The 17,191-nt window shown below is 43.9% G+C and overlaps 1 protein-coding gene across 2 annotated transcripts in view; it reads left to right on the top strand.

The window, feature by feature from the left end:
• SLC25A27 (solute carrier family 25 member 27) overlaps positions 1 to 17,191 on the top strand; it is a 126,054-nt gene that overhangs the window by 27,578 nt on the left and 81,285 nt on the right. For both annotated transcript variants that reach the window (XR_004538638.1, XM_033935595.1), the window contains exon 3: positions 4,765 to 4,849. Coding sequence is in view for 1 of the 2 variants with exons in the window: in XM_033935595.1 (XP_033791486.1) it covers positions 4,765 to 4,849 (85 nt within the window). In the remaining variant the exon portion in view is untranslated. The remainder of the gene's footprint in view (positions 1 to 4,764; positions 4,850 to 17,191) is intronic.

Genomic DNA, 17,191 nt, shown 5'->3' with positions numbered 1-17,191 from the left:
TGCCTCAGGGACAGTAGTAACATCTGCCATTTCAATGTCCTGATTTGGTGGGGTTTCAGGAGCCCAGTCCCTTGAGCCTCCTTCCTGGGCTGACCCAGGGTAGACTGACCTGTTTCTCCTGAGCTGAGCCTCTAAAGCCCTGAGCTGAACACGCCCTAACCTGCAAGTGGGAGGGACAATCTGTTGGTTCTGCTGAGCTTTCTGATTAGCCTTAATTGGGCTCAACAGCTGTGAATTCTCTGAGCTAGGAGCCTGCCTCCTAGGCTGTCCCTTTTTGCAAGGCACCTCCTGTTGCTCCTGGCTGTTGTCCCAGTATTCCTTCCCTCCCCAGGGTTCAGGATCATGTTGGTTCAATTTGAACTCAGAACCTCCTTGTTTGTCTGAGTAGAACCTGTTGCACTGATCAGCCCTTTTAAGGGTAAGGCCTGGGTTTTGAGGAGATTTATCTGGCACAAGCTTAGCCTTAAGACTGGGGTTGTGACAAGTGTCAGCCCATGCAGCTTTCAGCATAAGCATGGCACAGTGAGTACAAGGCTAATAGCCTCTGAGATAAAATCATAGGTAGAGGACTTTAAAAGTGATATTTTTGAGGGTTAGTGGCTAGAGATAGAGACCCATACACCTAAAATCCTATTTTCAGAATTTTTTGACACCTGGTGTAGCTACCACAGGCCATTTTTGGTGCCAGAATCACTGCCATGGTGACCATCTTGAATTTCCTGATTTGAAAAGAAAGGCCTCTATCTGCCTCAAAACACCTTGATTTGGCTCCTCAGGCCAGGATACCATGAGGCTCATTTTCAAAATACATAGGGCCTCTTCTACTAAACTGCGCTAGCAGTTTTAGCGCGGGGAGCCGCACTGAATGGCCCACGCTGCTCCTGACGCTCATAGAGTTCTTATGAGCGTCGGGAGCAGTGCGAGCCATTCAGCACGGCTCTCTGCGCTAAAACCACTAGCGCGGTTTAGTAGAAGAGGGGGTTAGACTTACAAAATTCCATATGTTACTATGGAACTTTGAAAATGAGTACCCTTGGATTCATGCCGGATTTGCGCTGGATGGTGGGCCGAGGACCGTCTGTGTCCCATATGCCGCGCAGCTTGTAAGGGTGGGGGTGGGAACTACAGGCGTAGCCTCCTATAGATCCCTAGGGGGTGTGAGATCCCAGATGGCTTGATTTGCAGGTCAAATGTCCTGGTTAGAGCTGAGAAAGAGCAAAACTATGTTCCTGGTGAAGCACAGTTGTGTGCCTGCTGCAAAACCCCAGAAAAGGACAGGGGTTTGCTCCAGAATTCATTAATATATGATGTATGAAGCATTTTTGATTAACAGCAGACACATGGAACCCTCAGGGTCACTGCAATGCTGGCATTGGGGGTGTCTTTCCCCCTAAGAGAACAATTCTCCCTCAGCAGAGCCATGCAAAAAAGATGGCGGCTCAGTCGGAGGAGGACTGAGGTGAGGATTCTGTCTTCAGGCCTTTACTTACTCAGTCTGGGTCCTCAATAGCAGGTGATACTGCATCATGTCTGGAAGGGCTGGATCCTGAACAGGTAGAGGCTCTGGATCTCAGTGAGGACCCGACTTTGTGCTGGCTGTTTAAGCCTTCAGTGCTTTTGGAGAAAATTATGGAGTCTCTCCAGGTATTAAATATAGAGATTCCACAAACCTCAGCTACACAATGTTCATTTATGAGCAGCACTAAGGCTCAGAACACATGCTTTCCCTTTCATCAAGACATTACTAAAATGTTGACAGATCAATGGGAGGTCCTGGAAGGGCCCCTTTGGGTGGTCATGTCTGTGCTGAAGCTTTATCCAATGGATGTGGATCTTAACCAGCTCTTTATTACACTGAGGGTGGATTCCCTGCTTGTGTAGGTATCCATTTATCTCCCTCCCCAAAGAGTGCAAAACTAGAAAGAAAAGGGGGAAAATTGACAGATTCCGCTGGGGGGGGGGGGGAGTGTGAGTACTACAGAGATGCCTTCACACACACACAGTAAATCTCCTCTATAAGACCTTCCAGTGGAAATTCTTCTGGTAGCCAACAAAATATGAGACACTGGTAAATTCAGGAAATCAGCCACTACCTTCTCAACATCCAAACCATGAGGGCTCAGGACTGAATATCAGGATTTAGAAGGATTCCTCAATCCAGAGTGATAAGTGTAGGAAAACATTCTACTCTCCAAGGTACTCTGAAGGAATGCTCCAGGAAGAGAGAAACCAAATCTGCTATGACCTGCAAGAGGCAATCAGGATCATGCTTCTTCAATTTTGTTAGTTTCAGAGGGGATGGGATTTGAAAGACCTCCTTTCTGGGGTTAGGATGAAAGTAGTTTACATATTATATACATGTACTTATTTGCCTAGAGTCACAAGGAACTGCACTTGGAATCAAACCAGTTCCCCTGGTTCTCAGGTCACTGCACTAACCATTAGGCTATTCCTCCACTCCATTGGAGTTATTGGAGAATATGCAAACAGTAGGCTTTATCCCCTCTCCCTGCCCCCGCCCCCCCCACCCCAAAGGAGAAGGAAGACATCTGAGATTAGTCTAGCATACGATCCTAGTCTGGAACAGAAATGAAGGAAATCTTTGTAATGGTGAGCAGCAAAAAAGTCTATTAACCCTTTAATTGGCAGATGATGAAAATGGTTGCTTTACATAACTTGATGTTGAATGAGAGCAACATTGCCAAGTAACAGGCATTTGTAGATGCAGATCTCCTAAAAGAGCCATAGACACACATGTTGCTTCTCAGCAACAATGCCAAATAAAGGGTTAAAGGGGTGCCCCATTCTTGAAAGATCTTGGCTGCGCCCTTGCTAAAGACTACGTGTGAAACTGTAAATCTAACTGTTTGTCCACCAGTTGTCTTTTCCTGCCAGATATGTGGCTGTCGGGGACATCCTTTGAGAAATGGTCCATAGGGACAAACCTGTCATTCTTTGCTTGTTGTTGTAATATATTGCAACATGATTGTCGTCTGAATTACAATAATCTGATTGGATAATCAATCTCTGAAACCTTACAAGAGTGTGAATTGCTTTAGATCTAGTGTTAGTTATGTAGGGCCAAATTCTCCAAACGGCGTCCTGAAGTTAGATGGTGGTAGACGTCCTACCGCCGTCTAATGAACCAGTTGGGATGCACATTTTTTTTTAAAAATTATTTTTATTATTCCAGCAGTAAGAAGCAAACACAAACAGTAGTACCATTCAGGAAATAACATTTTCAACAATATAATCAGTTCCCCTCCCCTCCCCAAGAATCCATGGCCAGTCCAACAGCTGAGAGTGGGAATAAAATCTTAAAGATTCAAAAGTCTACTGCGAGCACGCGTTGTGAGGTCCTGCCAGAAGTGCTCCCACACCTGACAAAATTTGCGACCCGAGCCAAGAGTCAAGTCTCCCACCATGTGTCTCTCCAATGTTGTGTGCACTATCATTAGGGATCTCCATTGTGCATATGACGGGGGATCACGGGAGAGCCAGTTGGTGAGGATGGCTTTTTTTCCCATCAAAAGGGCTCTGGAGATAAATGCTGACATTCCCCTGGGTTTGGGCGAGGCTATATTATAAAATCCAAATAACGCCCTCGGTTGCGGAAGCCATCGCCTTCCCCAAAGCGATGTGGTATATAGGCCAAGATGTCTCCAAACCTGTTGGATTGCGGGGCAGGCCCAAAACATGTGACTCAAAGATGTGAGAGCCTGATTGCATTTCGGGCAAGAATGCGACGCAGTAATCCCCATCCGGGCTGCAAATTCCGGTGGAATGTAAAGTCTAAGAACAATTTTCAATTGCATTTCCCAATGAGTAATATTGGGTGACACCTTCTGAATGTTCTTCAGGAGCACATTTTTTTTTTTAAAATGCAGGCGCCATTCTTAGGCATCTGCCTCATGCCTACAGAGGTGCATAGGGATGCCTATGGACACCTTAAGGCCGGTGTGGGTGTGGTTTGTGCCAGAAGTGGCCTTAGGTGTCCATAGGCATCCCTATGTGCCTCCGTAGGTGAGATACAGGTGCCTTAAATTTAGGCCTTTAAAATGCTAGCCTACATTTAAAGCAGGCTAAGTTAGAAAAAAGATGTGATTCTGGATGCGGTGCCTACCAGTGATTGACACACGGCAGATGCCCATTTTGCAGGCACTGCTTCCAAAATCAGACCCATAGTAAATAATGGCAGATAAAAACCACAGTCCATCCAGTTTGCTCAGAAAGTTGGTAGTGATTTTTTTTTTTAAAAACCCTTGTTTTACAAATAATAAACATGAACACCCCCATAGCCATATTTCATATATACTGCATCAGATGGAGGCTGTTTCTAGCTTCCAAACTAATATTTTTCATTAAATGGTTTTTTGAAAGAAAGTACCTTCTGCCAGTAGCACCTCTCTCTATAGTGCAATCTTATGTGTATTTTGCAGCACTTTGGATTCTTGTATTGAAATATTAGAACCGTTTAATTCAAAGGCAGTTCTATGTCAAACCAGTTTTGCAGAATGGAGTATGATCACAATTTGAAAATTACATTCATATAACAGAAGTTTTAGTAAATGGAAAACCATGTTACACTTTTATTTTGGTACCTTTCTTTACCTAGACCTTTCAGTTCTGTCTTGTGATTGATCCCTTGCCTGAAATCAGCTTGGAGCAGTTTCTCATCTAAAGAAAAGAAGATGTGACTTGCATAATAGCTAGCTAATTATCTGGCCACATACTTCATAAAGTAAATATTTTTATCTGTTTCAGTGTATTCTGGAGTGCGGATGCTTACATATGAACAACTACGTGGCACTGTTCTAAGAACAGCTGATGATAAAAGTTTCCCTTTATGGTAAGCTTTGAACTGTCATTACTGCTCAAATTTTAAAAGATGAATTTTACAGTCTTCTGTTATGGGAGTTCTACAGTACTTGTCTAAGGAAAGTAAATGAAAGAGTGCTATGTGATTTAGTTGCATGTCATTGTTGGTGGCCTCTGCTATGGTAGCAATGTAATCTTATGCGAAACAGAGTATGCCTGTTGGGATTATAGCAGATACTGCAACTGGACGCTGAACATAGAAGTGGCTTGTTTTGTACTGCAGTGTTTCTGTTTTCTATTTTGTGGAGCTGCCCTGCCTTTTACCTAATGTGAAGGAGAAACAATTGATGCAAGTGGATTTGTATAAAGTGAATTTTTTTTTTTCTGACCGATGATCTTTATGGATCTACTGCAGTTATCTTAATGGACTATAACAGTGAGTTCCTAGCTATTTAGAGCTTTAACTGAGGTCTTTTTTTCTCCACTTAAGTTTTATTCATTACACATTGAAACTTTGATTGTATTCTCCTTGTGTTAGGTGCTGAGGCAGCAGCTCTAACCACTTGGCCACTGGAAACAAACTATAGTGATATCAATTATACCACTCATGATGACTTATTGTGGAGTCATAAACACTGACCTTAGCTGAGCTGAAGTTCTTTGGATGCTTTTCTGGGAAGTACTGGGCAGACTTGCACGGTCTGTGTCTGTGTATGGCCGTTTGGTGGGGGATGGGCTGGGGAGGGCTTCAGTGGCTTGGAGGGTGTAGATGGGCTGGAGTAGGTTTTAAGGGAGATTTCAGTCGTTGGAACCCAAGCGCAGTACCGTGTAGAGCTTTGGATTCTTGCCCAGAAATAGCTAAGAAAAAAAATTAAAAAATTTAAACTGAATCAGGTTGGGCAGACTGAATGGACCCTTCGGGTCTTTATCTGCTGTCATCTACTATGTTACTCCCGGATGAATTGTTAATGTGCTCTTGGAGCAATTTTGGTAAGCTGGCACTCCTAGTAATATTCACTACTCTTTCCTTCTCCATTTGGAGATAATGGCGCTCACTTTGGTGCAGTGGAGTCTCCAAGTTTTAGAAGTGGTTTAATAATACTTCATACTGGTATATTTCAACAACCATTCTGTTATGTCCCTTCCAGATTCCATGTTCAATCCAACCCGCAGTCCGGGTGTTGCAGAATTCACATCTTTTCAGAACACATTCTGGGCTCCCCTTAGCGGTAGAATCGGTTTCAATTTCTGCAAGCAATCTGGGCAGAAATCTTTTACTGTTGCTGTGCTTTTTTTTTTTTTTTTTTTTTGCTTAAAGTTCACTTTTCAGTGGCTTTGCTTCTTTTTTTTTTTTTTTTGCTTAAAATTCACTTTTCAGTGGTTTTGCTTCTTTTTTTTTTTTTTGCTTAAATTTCATTTTTCAGTGGCTTCAGTGCCTTGAGACCCCTTCCTGGTGGTACACTGTCAGAGAAAAGGATGCAGTCCTTTGGAGCCAAACTTCATAGAGAAACTCTGGTGGATCTGTGAAGCCTGCCTGCTGTGTGCCACCTTCTGGAATTCCCTGGGGTCCCTCCCGTGGAGTTTGCTGGCCAGTGATCCCACAGTCACAGGTTTCTAGTGCAGACTGTGTGCGCCTAGGCCTTTCCTGCCTTGACCGTGTGGCAGAGGATCATGGAGGCAGAGGCTGGGGGTCGGTCTCTGGCTGACTGGCAGTCCGAAGATCTTAATTCCTACCTGAGGCAGAAAAGTCCTTTTCTCCACTCAGCTGCTCTAAACGCTGACAGGCAAAAGTCACTGCAGGAACTGTGAGTAACTCCATTATTTCCTATGGGAACTTCAGGGGGTGGCTTGGAAAACGTTTTAAAACCCTTTTTTCACAGTTTCTGTGGGTAGGGATCAGGTCCCTCACCTCCCCAGACCCTATTTTTTATTTTTGGATTTTGCTTATTTTTGTCATTTTTTATGTGAATTTGTGATGGCGTCCATCTTGGATTTTAAAATCGATCTTTTTTTCTAACTTTGAATTCTGCCTCAAAAAGCCCTCAATTTGATTCAAAAGCGATTGGGATAGACTCCTCAGCCCCTAATCTGTTGGATTTGGACATTGATTGCACCGGATGGGTTCCGGATCAGCGATTTTGAAACATGTGCCTTAGAGCGCCTTCCCCGTTTCCTCTTGGGCTGGGGAGCCGGCCTGGGTCTCTGCCTTCTGAAGAAAATCTCACCCAGGGGCCATTCTGGAGTCTGGTGCTGTTTGCCTGCGTTCCGAATCTGGGGCTCTTTTGATGCACCGCATGTTCCTTAACAGTGCTCTGCCATGGTTGTGGAGTCGGCCTTATCACCGGATTTTATTCGGCTCTTCTGAATGGAGTTTCCTCAGACCCCGCCAGCGGGTGTGTTGGGGCTTTTTTGGTGTATGGCATCTGTGGCGAAGCTTCATGGATTATTAGAAAATGTAATGAGATGTGGCATATAATCAAGAGTTTCTCCAAACTATATTTTAAATAGAATACAATAGAATTTATAAAGCATTCTCCCTATAGTATCAAGCTGGGAAGATGAACTCCTGGCTAAGTTCGATGATTGTTCAATCTAATTCTTACTTCACATTTAGGAAATCATTAAAGACCTATTTATTTGACAAATAAGAATATTACCGTAATTTTGATATATTTTTAAATGAGGTCTTATGTTTCTATTCTTATTGTCACAGTATATTTTAATTTTTAATATTGTACTTGAATGTTTTTAACAATTGTATTACTTTTACTATATAATTTTAGACGGTACCTAGATAGTGTGTTATATGAAACTGTACCATGTGCTGCAATGTCTCAGTATTTTTCCTGTTGTGTTGGGCGGTATACAAGAAAATAAATTATTATTATTATAGGTAGCCAATGTAATTCACATAAATAAGGAGTATCTTATCACTTTTTTTCAATCTGAAGATTAATCTAATGGCTGCATTCTGTAGCGTTTGGAGGGTTTTTTTTTTTATTATAAATTTAGGGTAATCTAAAAAGGTGACATTGCAATAGTCCAGGTAAGACAAAACTAAAGATTGTACTATTAGGCGGAATTGATAAGTATCTAAGTACTTTCTAATCATTCTAAGTTTCCAGAAAAATACCAAAAGACCTTTTTATTAACAAGATGACCGGGGGGGGGGAGTGTCACGTGATGATGCAGAGCTAAGCGGCGGCTCCTTGCTCCGGCTCCGACCCTCTCGCATCTAAATTTTCGCTTTATTGTCTTTCAGTCGCGCCGCTTCCGCTTCCTACTTGCATCCCGGCGGAGCTGATAGCTTTGGGGTGCAGCGGGCTGAGCCGCTTTACCCTTTGGAGGCATTTAACTGAGTTATGCTCATTAAGTCCCCGTGGCCGGCATGGGGCATCCAACATGGCGTCCGCTTCTTCCCCACCACCACGAGTGTTGCTGCAAGACGACGCGGTAAAGGAACTCGCTAAGAATATCTCGGTGGCATTAGATGAGAGGCTTACTAAGCTCCAAGCCACTGTGGATGATATTCGGGACTGTTTGGAGCGTCATGGCCAGCGGCTTCAAACAGCGGAGACCCGCATTGCCGCCCAGGAGGATTCCATGGAGACGCAGCTTTGCACTTTAGAGACACAGTGCGTGACCCTGCACGAGTGGCTTGAAGATCACGGAACTGCAGCCGCTGCAACAATATTCGCCTGGTGGGCCTGGAGGAGAGCATCCGAGAGACTGCACTGCGGGAGCTTGTAGCACTGTGGCTCCCTGGAGTGGTGGGCTTCTTCCCTGCGGGCTCGCGGATCCTGGTGGAGCGGGTCCATCACCTGAGCCCCTGCAGGGAGGGAGATGGTCAGCCTCGGCCTGTTATCGCCAGGTTTCTCAACTTCGCTGACAAAGCCCAACTGATATCGCTGTATCGTAAAAAGGGCCAGTTGGAGCACGAGGATGACTCGCTTCTCGTTGCACCATTACTGGATCTGGATAATTTTAAATCTCTATCTATAAACGACCAACTATTCACCTGGAACAACACCTGTCAATCTCTTTTAAATAAAATTGCTCCTATAACAATTAAAACAATTTCACCAAAAAAACAAAAAAAACCCTGGTTCAACTCTTCTCTTGTATTACTAAAACAACAGTTACGTTCAGCTGAACGTAAATGGCGAGCCAAACCTACATCAAACAATCTGGACACTTACAAAAATCACTCCCAATATTACCGCCAAATGATCAACGATGCAAAAAAAAAATATTATAATAAAAAAATATCTATGACTAAGAATTCTTCATTACTTTTCAAAATGTTAAAACAATTAACTACCTTTAAACATAAACCGGATATTCCTGCTAATGATTCTCTCTCAGCCGACTGTTTAGCTGATTTTTTTTACACAAAAATTACCACTATCAAAGCTAATATAATCAACAAAACTCCTGCTATTTCTGATGAAGATCAAATTAATTTTCAAGCTACATGTTCCAAGTTCATCCTTCCTACCCTATCTGAACTAAGACAGTTATTTCAATCAATAAAACTTAAAGGTTCTAAAATTGAAGCTTTTCCTCCTTTTCTTCTTAAACGATACTTCTCAATTTTCGGTCCAATTATTCTACAAATTATTCACAAAAGCTTGTCAACATCATCAATTCCAGAAGACTGGAAACATTCAGTTCTTCTACCAATTATCAAGGATTCTAAAACTAGTCCGTGCGATTGTTCTAACTATCGTCCAATAGCGAGTCTTCCATTCCTAGCAAAGCTAACTGAAAAGGTAGTTTTTCAACAGTTGTCAGACTTTGTAGACAAAACTCATGTCTTGCATCCTAATCAAGCAGGATTTCGCAAGAATCACTCAACAGAACACTCTTTACTAGGTCTTGTCACAACTATTCATTACTTTCTGGACCAACATAAATCTGTCGTTCTCATTTCTTTAGACTTAGCGGCAGCCTTTGACACTATTGATCACCATTTATTACTTCACCGCCTTTCTTCCATTGGTATCAAAGACCAAGTTTTAGATTGGTTTCAGTCATATTTTACCAATAGATCTTCTTCAGTACACTTTAACAATTCTATTTCAAAGCCATATCAATCAAATTATGGAGTACCTCAAGGGTCCATATTGTCCCCATTACTATTTAATATTTATCTGGCCCCCCTCTTAACCCTATGTCAATCTATAGGATTTACAGTGTATGCCTACGCGGATGATTTTCAACTTTTACACCCCATAGATTCTTCAAGTTCCCAGGATATATTCGAAATCAACCATAAGCTGGCCAAAGTTCATGATTGGTTGAACAATAATCAACTTTCTTTAAGTATCAATAAATCTACTTCTATGCTTTTTTCAGGGAAAGAAGGTGTACAACTCATCAACCCAATCTTAATAGATAACAAACCTCTATACCTCACTACCAATACAAAAATCTTAGGCGTCATTTTAGACAATAATCTTTCTTTTCGATTACACATCAGTGCTTTGGTGAAAAATTGTTTCTATAAACTGAGAATGATTCGTTCATTGGTTCCCCTTCTCGATTCATTTTCGCTCAATACTTTAATTCATTCTCTAGTGATTTCAAAACTAGACTACTGCAATTCCTTGTTAAAGGGGGCATATCTTAAGGATATAAGGCGCCTCCAAATCATACAAAACACTGCAATAAAGGTAATCTCAGGTTCAAAAAAATTCGATCATGTTACACCTCTGCTTCAAAACGCTCACTGGCTACCAATTTCAGATAGGATTACATATAAAATAGCACTATTAGTCTTTAAGACATTAAGAAATAATACTCCTGCATTTATAGATAGGCTTCTGATTCCTTACAGCCCGTCAAGAGCTCTCAGATCATCCTCACAAGCGTCCCTATATGTTCCCTCTTTAAAAATCATCGGTACTCGCCGTGACCTGATTTTTTCGGTTACAGCCCCTACCATTTGGAACTCACTCCCTCTTTATTTAAGACTTGAACAAGATTTGAAAAAATTCAAAAATAGTTTAAAGTGTTTTCTTTTTAAAGAAGCCTTTAACTAAAAGTTTATTTTCCGGTTGATTCCTAATCTCATCGTTTTGTATTAAACTCCGATTATATCCCCTTTTTTTTAGATTTTCAAGTTTGCAAATTCTTTTCTCATATCATCCTTATGTTCTAACCTAATTTGATTAACACATTTTTTTTTTTTTTATTGTATTTTTTCTTTTCCCTCCTTTCCTACTGTTCCATGTGTTTGTTATCCCAGTTCGTTTTTAATTTTAAAGTTATTATTTTTATTAACGATGTATTTGTGATTTAAGAAATCCAATTTTATTTCTTTGTAAAACGCTTTGTATCCTGAAAAGCGTTTAATCAAATAATTTAATAAACTTGAAACTTGAAACTTGTTTAATGACTTCCGCGGAGGTGGCTGCCCGGTGGCGCGCCTTGGCGCCCTACTGTTCAGAGCTTCACAATCGGGGTCTCTGGTTTGTGGTCTAATACCCTGCCCGGGTGCGGATTCTTGAAGCTGGGGGACCGAAGGTGTGTGCTGACGTGGAGGCTCTTCAGGCCTATGTCTGAGCCCTGGCCCCTCTGGCTCCAGCGCCCTGATTCTGGGCTGCCGCTGAGGGCCTCTGCATTGACCAGCTGCTGACTTTCTGAAGTGCTTTTGTGGACGGAGACTCTCTTTGCCTCTGGGGCTCTCAGGATTGCCTGATCTCTCCCTTTCTTGGTTGGCCTGCATAATCTGCCTTAATTGCTGTCAGCCTTGTTTGGACTCAGGGACTAGCTATCCCTGCTTGACCCCTGCATGGTCTCTTTCTCCCCAGAGAGGGATCTCTTTGCCTTGGCCCCTAGACTGTCTGCTGCTCCTCTGCCACTAGCCTGTGGGGCCCTCTGTGCCAGGTGTCTGCCTTGATGGAGATCATTGTGGTACCTTAATGGCTGGAGGGGTCTCTGTGGTGGGTGCCTTGTGCTGGAAGACCTGGGAATGGCTATTCTTCTGGATTTGTGATGACTTTGACATTCTTTTGGCCTGTGTTTACTTTGCCAAGTGCCCTTCTGGTTTTTGATCTTCTTGATTGCATTGGGGATGTTGGGTGTTGGGTTGTGAAGATGGGTGTGTTCTTTGTTCTTTCTTTTTTTGTGGGGGTCGGGGACACCTTACCAGTTTGTTCTTAATGTGGAGGTGGTGGGGGGGATCTGGGATGTCTGTTTGGGTTGGGGGAGGGGGGTCGGGGCTTTGGCAGGTGGAAGTTGTGTGAGTGTTGGCTGTTGTGTGGAATTATTGGGTGTTGGTATGCGTGTGCGGTGAATGTATGGGGTGTATGGCTGTGGAGGGGATGGGGGAGGGGGGATCTGTTCCTTGGATTGATTGGCGCTCTTGTGCGTGCCCCGGGGGTCCATCTGGGAGACCCTTGGGGACTGTATGATGACTTGAAGTCTTTTGATATTACATGCTAGTGCCTCCCATGGTTATGGCTGATATTACCTGTGTTACTTTGAACGTGGCTGGTATTAACTCACCTGTAAAGCGAACTAAGGTTTTGTCCTTCTTGAAGAAAGATAAGGTCTCGGTGGCCTTTTTGCAGGGAGATCCACCTTACTCTGAGCGAACATCACAAGCTGGCGCGGGACTGGGTGGGTGAAGTGGTCGCATCCTCCTACAACTCTAAGCAAAGAGGGGTAGCAATCCTCATTCATAAGGGAGTCACTGCGGTCACGCATAAGGTTATCCAGGATCCCCAGGGCCATTATGTCATTTGGGCGGGCTTATTATCTGACAAACAGGTGGTGTTGTGCAACCTATATGCCCCTAATGTCTATTCTCACTCCTTCTTTTCTACCATTGTAGCTCATATGGTAGCATTGCCGAACTATGAGTTTATTGTGGGAGGTGACTTTAATGTCATTAGTGATCCTTCCATAGATTGCAAGCCTCCTCGGGCAGTGCAGAAAGATAACGAACGTCAGGGGGTGAATTTTTTGCTGGGAGAACTGGATCTCCAGGAAATGTGGAGGGTCTACCACCCTGGTGAGGTGGATTTCACCTTCTTTTCTGGAGTGCACTATAGCTATTCCCGCTTAGACTATATTTTGGTCCCTTCCTGTTTTATTGGTCGGGTGGTGCGCACCCACATTCTGGATGTTCCTTTCAGTGATCACGCTGCTATCTCCATGACCTTGAAGTGGTGGGCGGGACCCACCGCTGACCGCATTTGGCATTTTAACCCATCCTTGTATTTAGATGAAGCTTTCCACATATACCTCACTGAGGCATGGACTATGTATAAGCAAACCAATGAGGGGGGGATGTCTCTGATACGGTGTTTTGAGAGGCTGCGAAGGCTTACCTCCGGGGTTGTATCATAGCCTATACAATTCGCAAGTGCAAACAGTGGGATGCTGAGCTCACATTGCTCGCGAAACAATTGCGGGAAAGTAAATCTTATCACTTACAGCATCTCTCCGACGAGGCCCGTCAGTCATATCTCCGTTTGCACAAACGGATTGATACTATCCTCATTGATAGGGCCTTAACCCATATTGATGTCTACAAGTTTAAACTTTATAAATGGGGGAACCGGGCAGGGAAGCTTATGGCTAACCTGGTTAGGCCCTTTCGGAGAGCCACGTGAGTATCCCACATTCGAGAAAACCCTACTAAGTTCAAGTTCAAGTTTATTTGTTCTTGATGAATCGCCTATTTAAATTGCTAGGCGATGTACAACATAATAAAATATACAAATAAAATATACAAATAAAATGTTAGTATTAACATATAAAATAACTTTTGTTATGAGTTAAAACTTAACATACTAAACACGTACATTTAAATTAATTTTTTGGGTTAAAACTTACAAGAATTGTGAGGGTAAGAGGGGAAAAAGTTACAATGTTTGGATAGAAGAGAGGAAAAAAACATAAAAGATAAGAACAAAAAGGAGGGTAATGTTAGCTGCTTAAAAAAAAAATCGATATTTAATATACTAGGAGTCATAAGCATCCTAAAAAAGAAATGTTTTTAACGTTTTTTAAAATAAAGTTAAATCTTTTAGTTCTCTAATATATTGGGGTAAAAGATTCCATGAATGGGGCGCCATAACTGAGAACATATCGTGCCGTCTGATTCCTATAACTTTCATTATACTTTCCTATATACTCTGCACACTGAGATTACAGCTATTCAGACCCAGTTTATGCGTTTTTAGAGTGAACTGTATAGTCCGGGCACGTATGACGTTGTGGCCCGGGATCTCTTTTTTTGGGACTTGGCTCTTCCTCAACTCACCGAGGTTCATCGGGATTTCTTAAATGCGTCTATTAGCTGTAAGGAGAATTCCACGGCCATCGGTACCTTGAAACTCGCTAAGGCCGCGGGACCTGATGGCATGGGGTCCAAGTTTTACAAGATTTTGCGACCTCATGTCGGGCCTGCTTTGTGTGCAATGTACGCTGACATGCAGTCCGCTGACCGGCTCCTTCCGGAACAAAACCATGCCCATGTGGTGGTGCTCCCCAAGCCAGGTAAGGACTCCGAGCTCGTAAGCTCTTACATGCCTATCTCGTTACTCAATCAGGACATGAAGCTCCTTACTGCTATCCTAGCACACCGATTGGCACAGGTGGTTCCCGGTCTTATCCATTCCAATCAGGTGGGCTTCATCCCTGGTTGTTTCTCCTCCGCTAACATCCTTAAAGCCCTGGTGGCACTACTTGAGGGACGGGGCCGAGCAGGGGATGATTTTCTAGCCAGTCTAGATGCCGAGAAGGCTTTTGACAAAGTCATGTGGTCATATCTTTTTTGGGTTCTAGGGCGTTTCAGTATTACCGGCTCGTTTTATGACTGGGTTGTTCGCTTGTACACTGCCCCAACTGCCCAGTTGCTCATCAACAGACATCGTACGGTATCCTTTCCTCTGTGTAGGGGGACATGGCAGGGTTGCCCCCTCTCTCCCCTGTTGTTCATTCTCTTGCTAGAACCTCCGGCAGTTAAGATCCGGGCTTCCCCCGATATTACGGGAATTCGTGTGGGGCGGGAAGAGTGCAAGATTACCATGTTCGTGGATGATATGTTGCTGTTCGTTGGCAACGCCCGGGTCTCTCTCCCTCTTATCACTCAATTTATTTCATCCTATGGGTCCTTCTCGGGACTCTGTATTAATTTTGGTAAATCTGAAATGATGCCGGTGTCTTCGCTGTGTGCCTCTAGTCTCCTATCTGCCTTCCCCTTTCGGTAGGCTGTGGGAGAGCTTAAATATCTCGGGATCTTTCTTAGTGCGAATTGGGCCCGTGTCTATCAGCATAATGTTGTGCATAAGCTTACCCAACTCCGTGACACCTGTCTCCGTTGGGGGATCTCCCTCTGTCTCTTTCTGGGAGGATAGCTTTAGTCAAAATGGTCCTATTGTATCCCCTGCAGATGATCCCACTCTGGATCAAAGGGGTGAATGAGCAGGCTTATAAGTCTTTTATCAGTTCCTTTATTTGGCGCCAATGACGGGAGTGCATAAGTCACTGGAGGCTCACTTAGAGCCGGGCCTGGGGAAGCTTGGCGTTACCGGATCTCAGGTTGTACAACGTGGCCGCTCTGCTGCGCTGGGTGCACGAGCTCTCCACCTCCAGTTCGCGGTTTGCCCCCGCTGGTCTCTTTGACTCATGGGTGGCTCCCCATCATGCCTGGATATCCCCCGGTGGAGGAGACCTCAGTTGGGTTGTAATTCGTTGTGGCTAGACCCGCTGCGGCATGCCCTGGTGGAGAATGCAGATTGGGAGGGGGGGGCAGGATAACTGGGCCCTCCAATATATCTGTGGTAACCCTGAGTTCCCTCTGGGGATTGGGGGGGGCTCAAGGCATGGAAGTGCGCTTTGGCTCTGGTCTCTGTTTGGGTCATATCTGTCTCCCTTCATCCACCGGGGCTTCGATATTCCCTTCGTATGATGATCTCCGTCGCCACTGGTCTTTACCTGCTATGCCTTTTTTTGCCTAACTACAATTACACCATTTCTTTGAAGTGCATCGCATGTGGAACCCTTTGGGAGCTAGCTTCTTAAAAGTAGACCAACTTTTTCTATCCCTCCCTGCTTCTTTGAATTCTCTGTCCACTTGGTATGGCTTGGCCAGGGAGGAGCGGGCAGACTCTCAGTTACAAACTTTGGCATCTAAGTGGACCGCAGAGCTGGGGGAGCCCATTAGTGTTGAGGCCCTGGCTGTTTGCTTCTCCAATATAACTAAAGAGGCCCGGAATGCTCAACTGCAGGAGTTACAGTTCAAGTTGTTACACCGAACATATTTCACCAGGGATCGGAGGGGGGGGGGGGGAAGGCGGGCCTCTGGGATTCGGATGAGTGTGTTAAGTGTAAGCTTTTGAAAGGGACCCTAGTGCATATGATGTTTGAGTGTCCGACGCTCAGTGCTTACTGAAATGGGGTGCTGGACTTTCTGGCTCGGATAGTGGGAGTGTCTTTCCAATGGTCCTATCTGCTCCTTGTGCTGGGCTCTGAAGGGGAAGTGCTGGATCAAGGCTTGGGGATGGAGCATTAGCGATTTCTATATACTGCCCTGTTGGTTGCCAAGCGGGGAGTGCTCCAGCTGTGGATAGATGAACTTGCCCCTGAGGTGCTGGGATGGAAGCAGTCCCTTGCAGAAGTGGCCCGCTGGGAACTTAGTAGTGCTAGGGGGGGATGTCCTCTTCCCACCGCCTGTACCGGTCTCTCTGGGAGGTGACCTTGCTGGAGGTCAGTTCTTTGTGATAGCTACATCCTTGTGCCCAATCACTCAGAAGGGGAGGGGGGATTGGCTCAGTGGGATTGTATGTGTGGGTGTGGATGTGTGTGGATGGGTTGAATGGATGTTCTGTTTCTTTTTTCCCTCTTAAAAATGGAAGGTACTGAACAGTACGTTTTCTGTCTGTTATTTGCCACCAGTTTTTTACTCTTTGGGTTATTGGGGACTGGCCCTGGAGGGGGTGCGAAGGGGCCTTGGCCTTGCTCTCTCTATCTTGTATGATGTGTATTTGTACATGTTACTTTTGTCTCCACATACTGCCTGTGCATTGTTACTTGTTCTGTATGTTCACCACTTTCTGCTCAATAAAAATTATTTCAAACAAAAAAAAACCAAGTTGACCTGAGGTAATAGTAAAAGGTTGTGATCAAAATGAACTTATTCTTATTACTTTAGCCAGTGGATAATCCATCTTATTTATGGTTAATTCTTTAGTTTCACAATTCATATTGGGATGATTTAATAAACATAATTTAGTTTTATCCTTATTCAATTTAAGTTGATGATTCAACATCCAAATCTCTATCAATTTCATGCAGTAATTTAGTTTTAATTTAATATGATCTAACGAGCAGGAAAAAGGAATGCATGCATATATAA

The sequence above is a fragment of the Geotrypetes seraphini genome, chromosome 3 (genome assembly GCF_902459505.1).
Source record: "Geotrypetes seraphini chromosome 3, aGeoSer1.1, whole genome shotgun sequence".
In the NCBI taxonomy this organism is placed as follows: Eukaryota; Metazoa; Chordata; class Amphibia; order Gymnophiona; family Dermophiidae; genus Geotrypetes; species Geotrypetes seraphini.
This window is presented reverse-complemented; position numbering and strand designations above follow the sequence as displayed.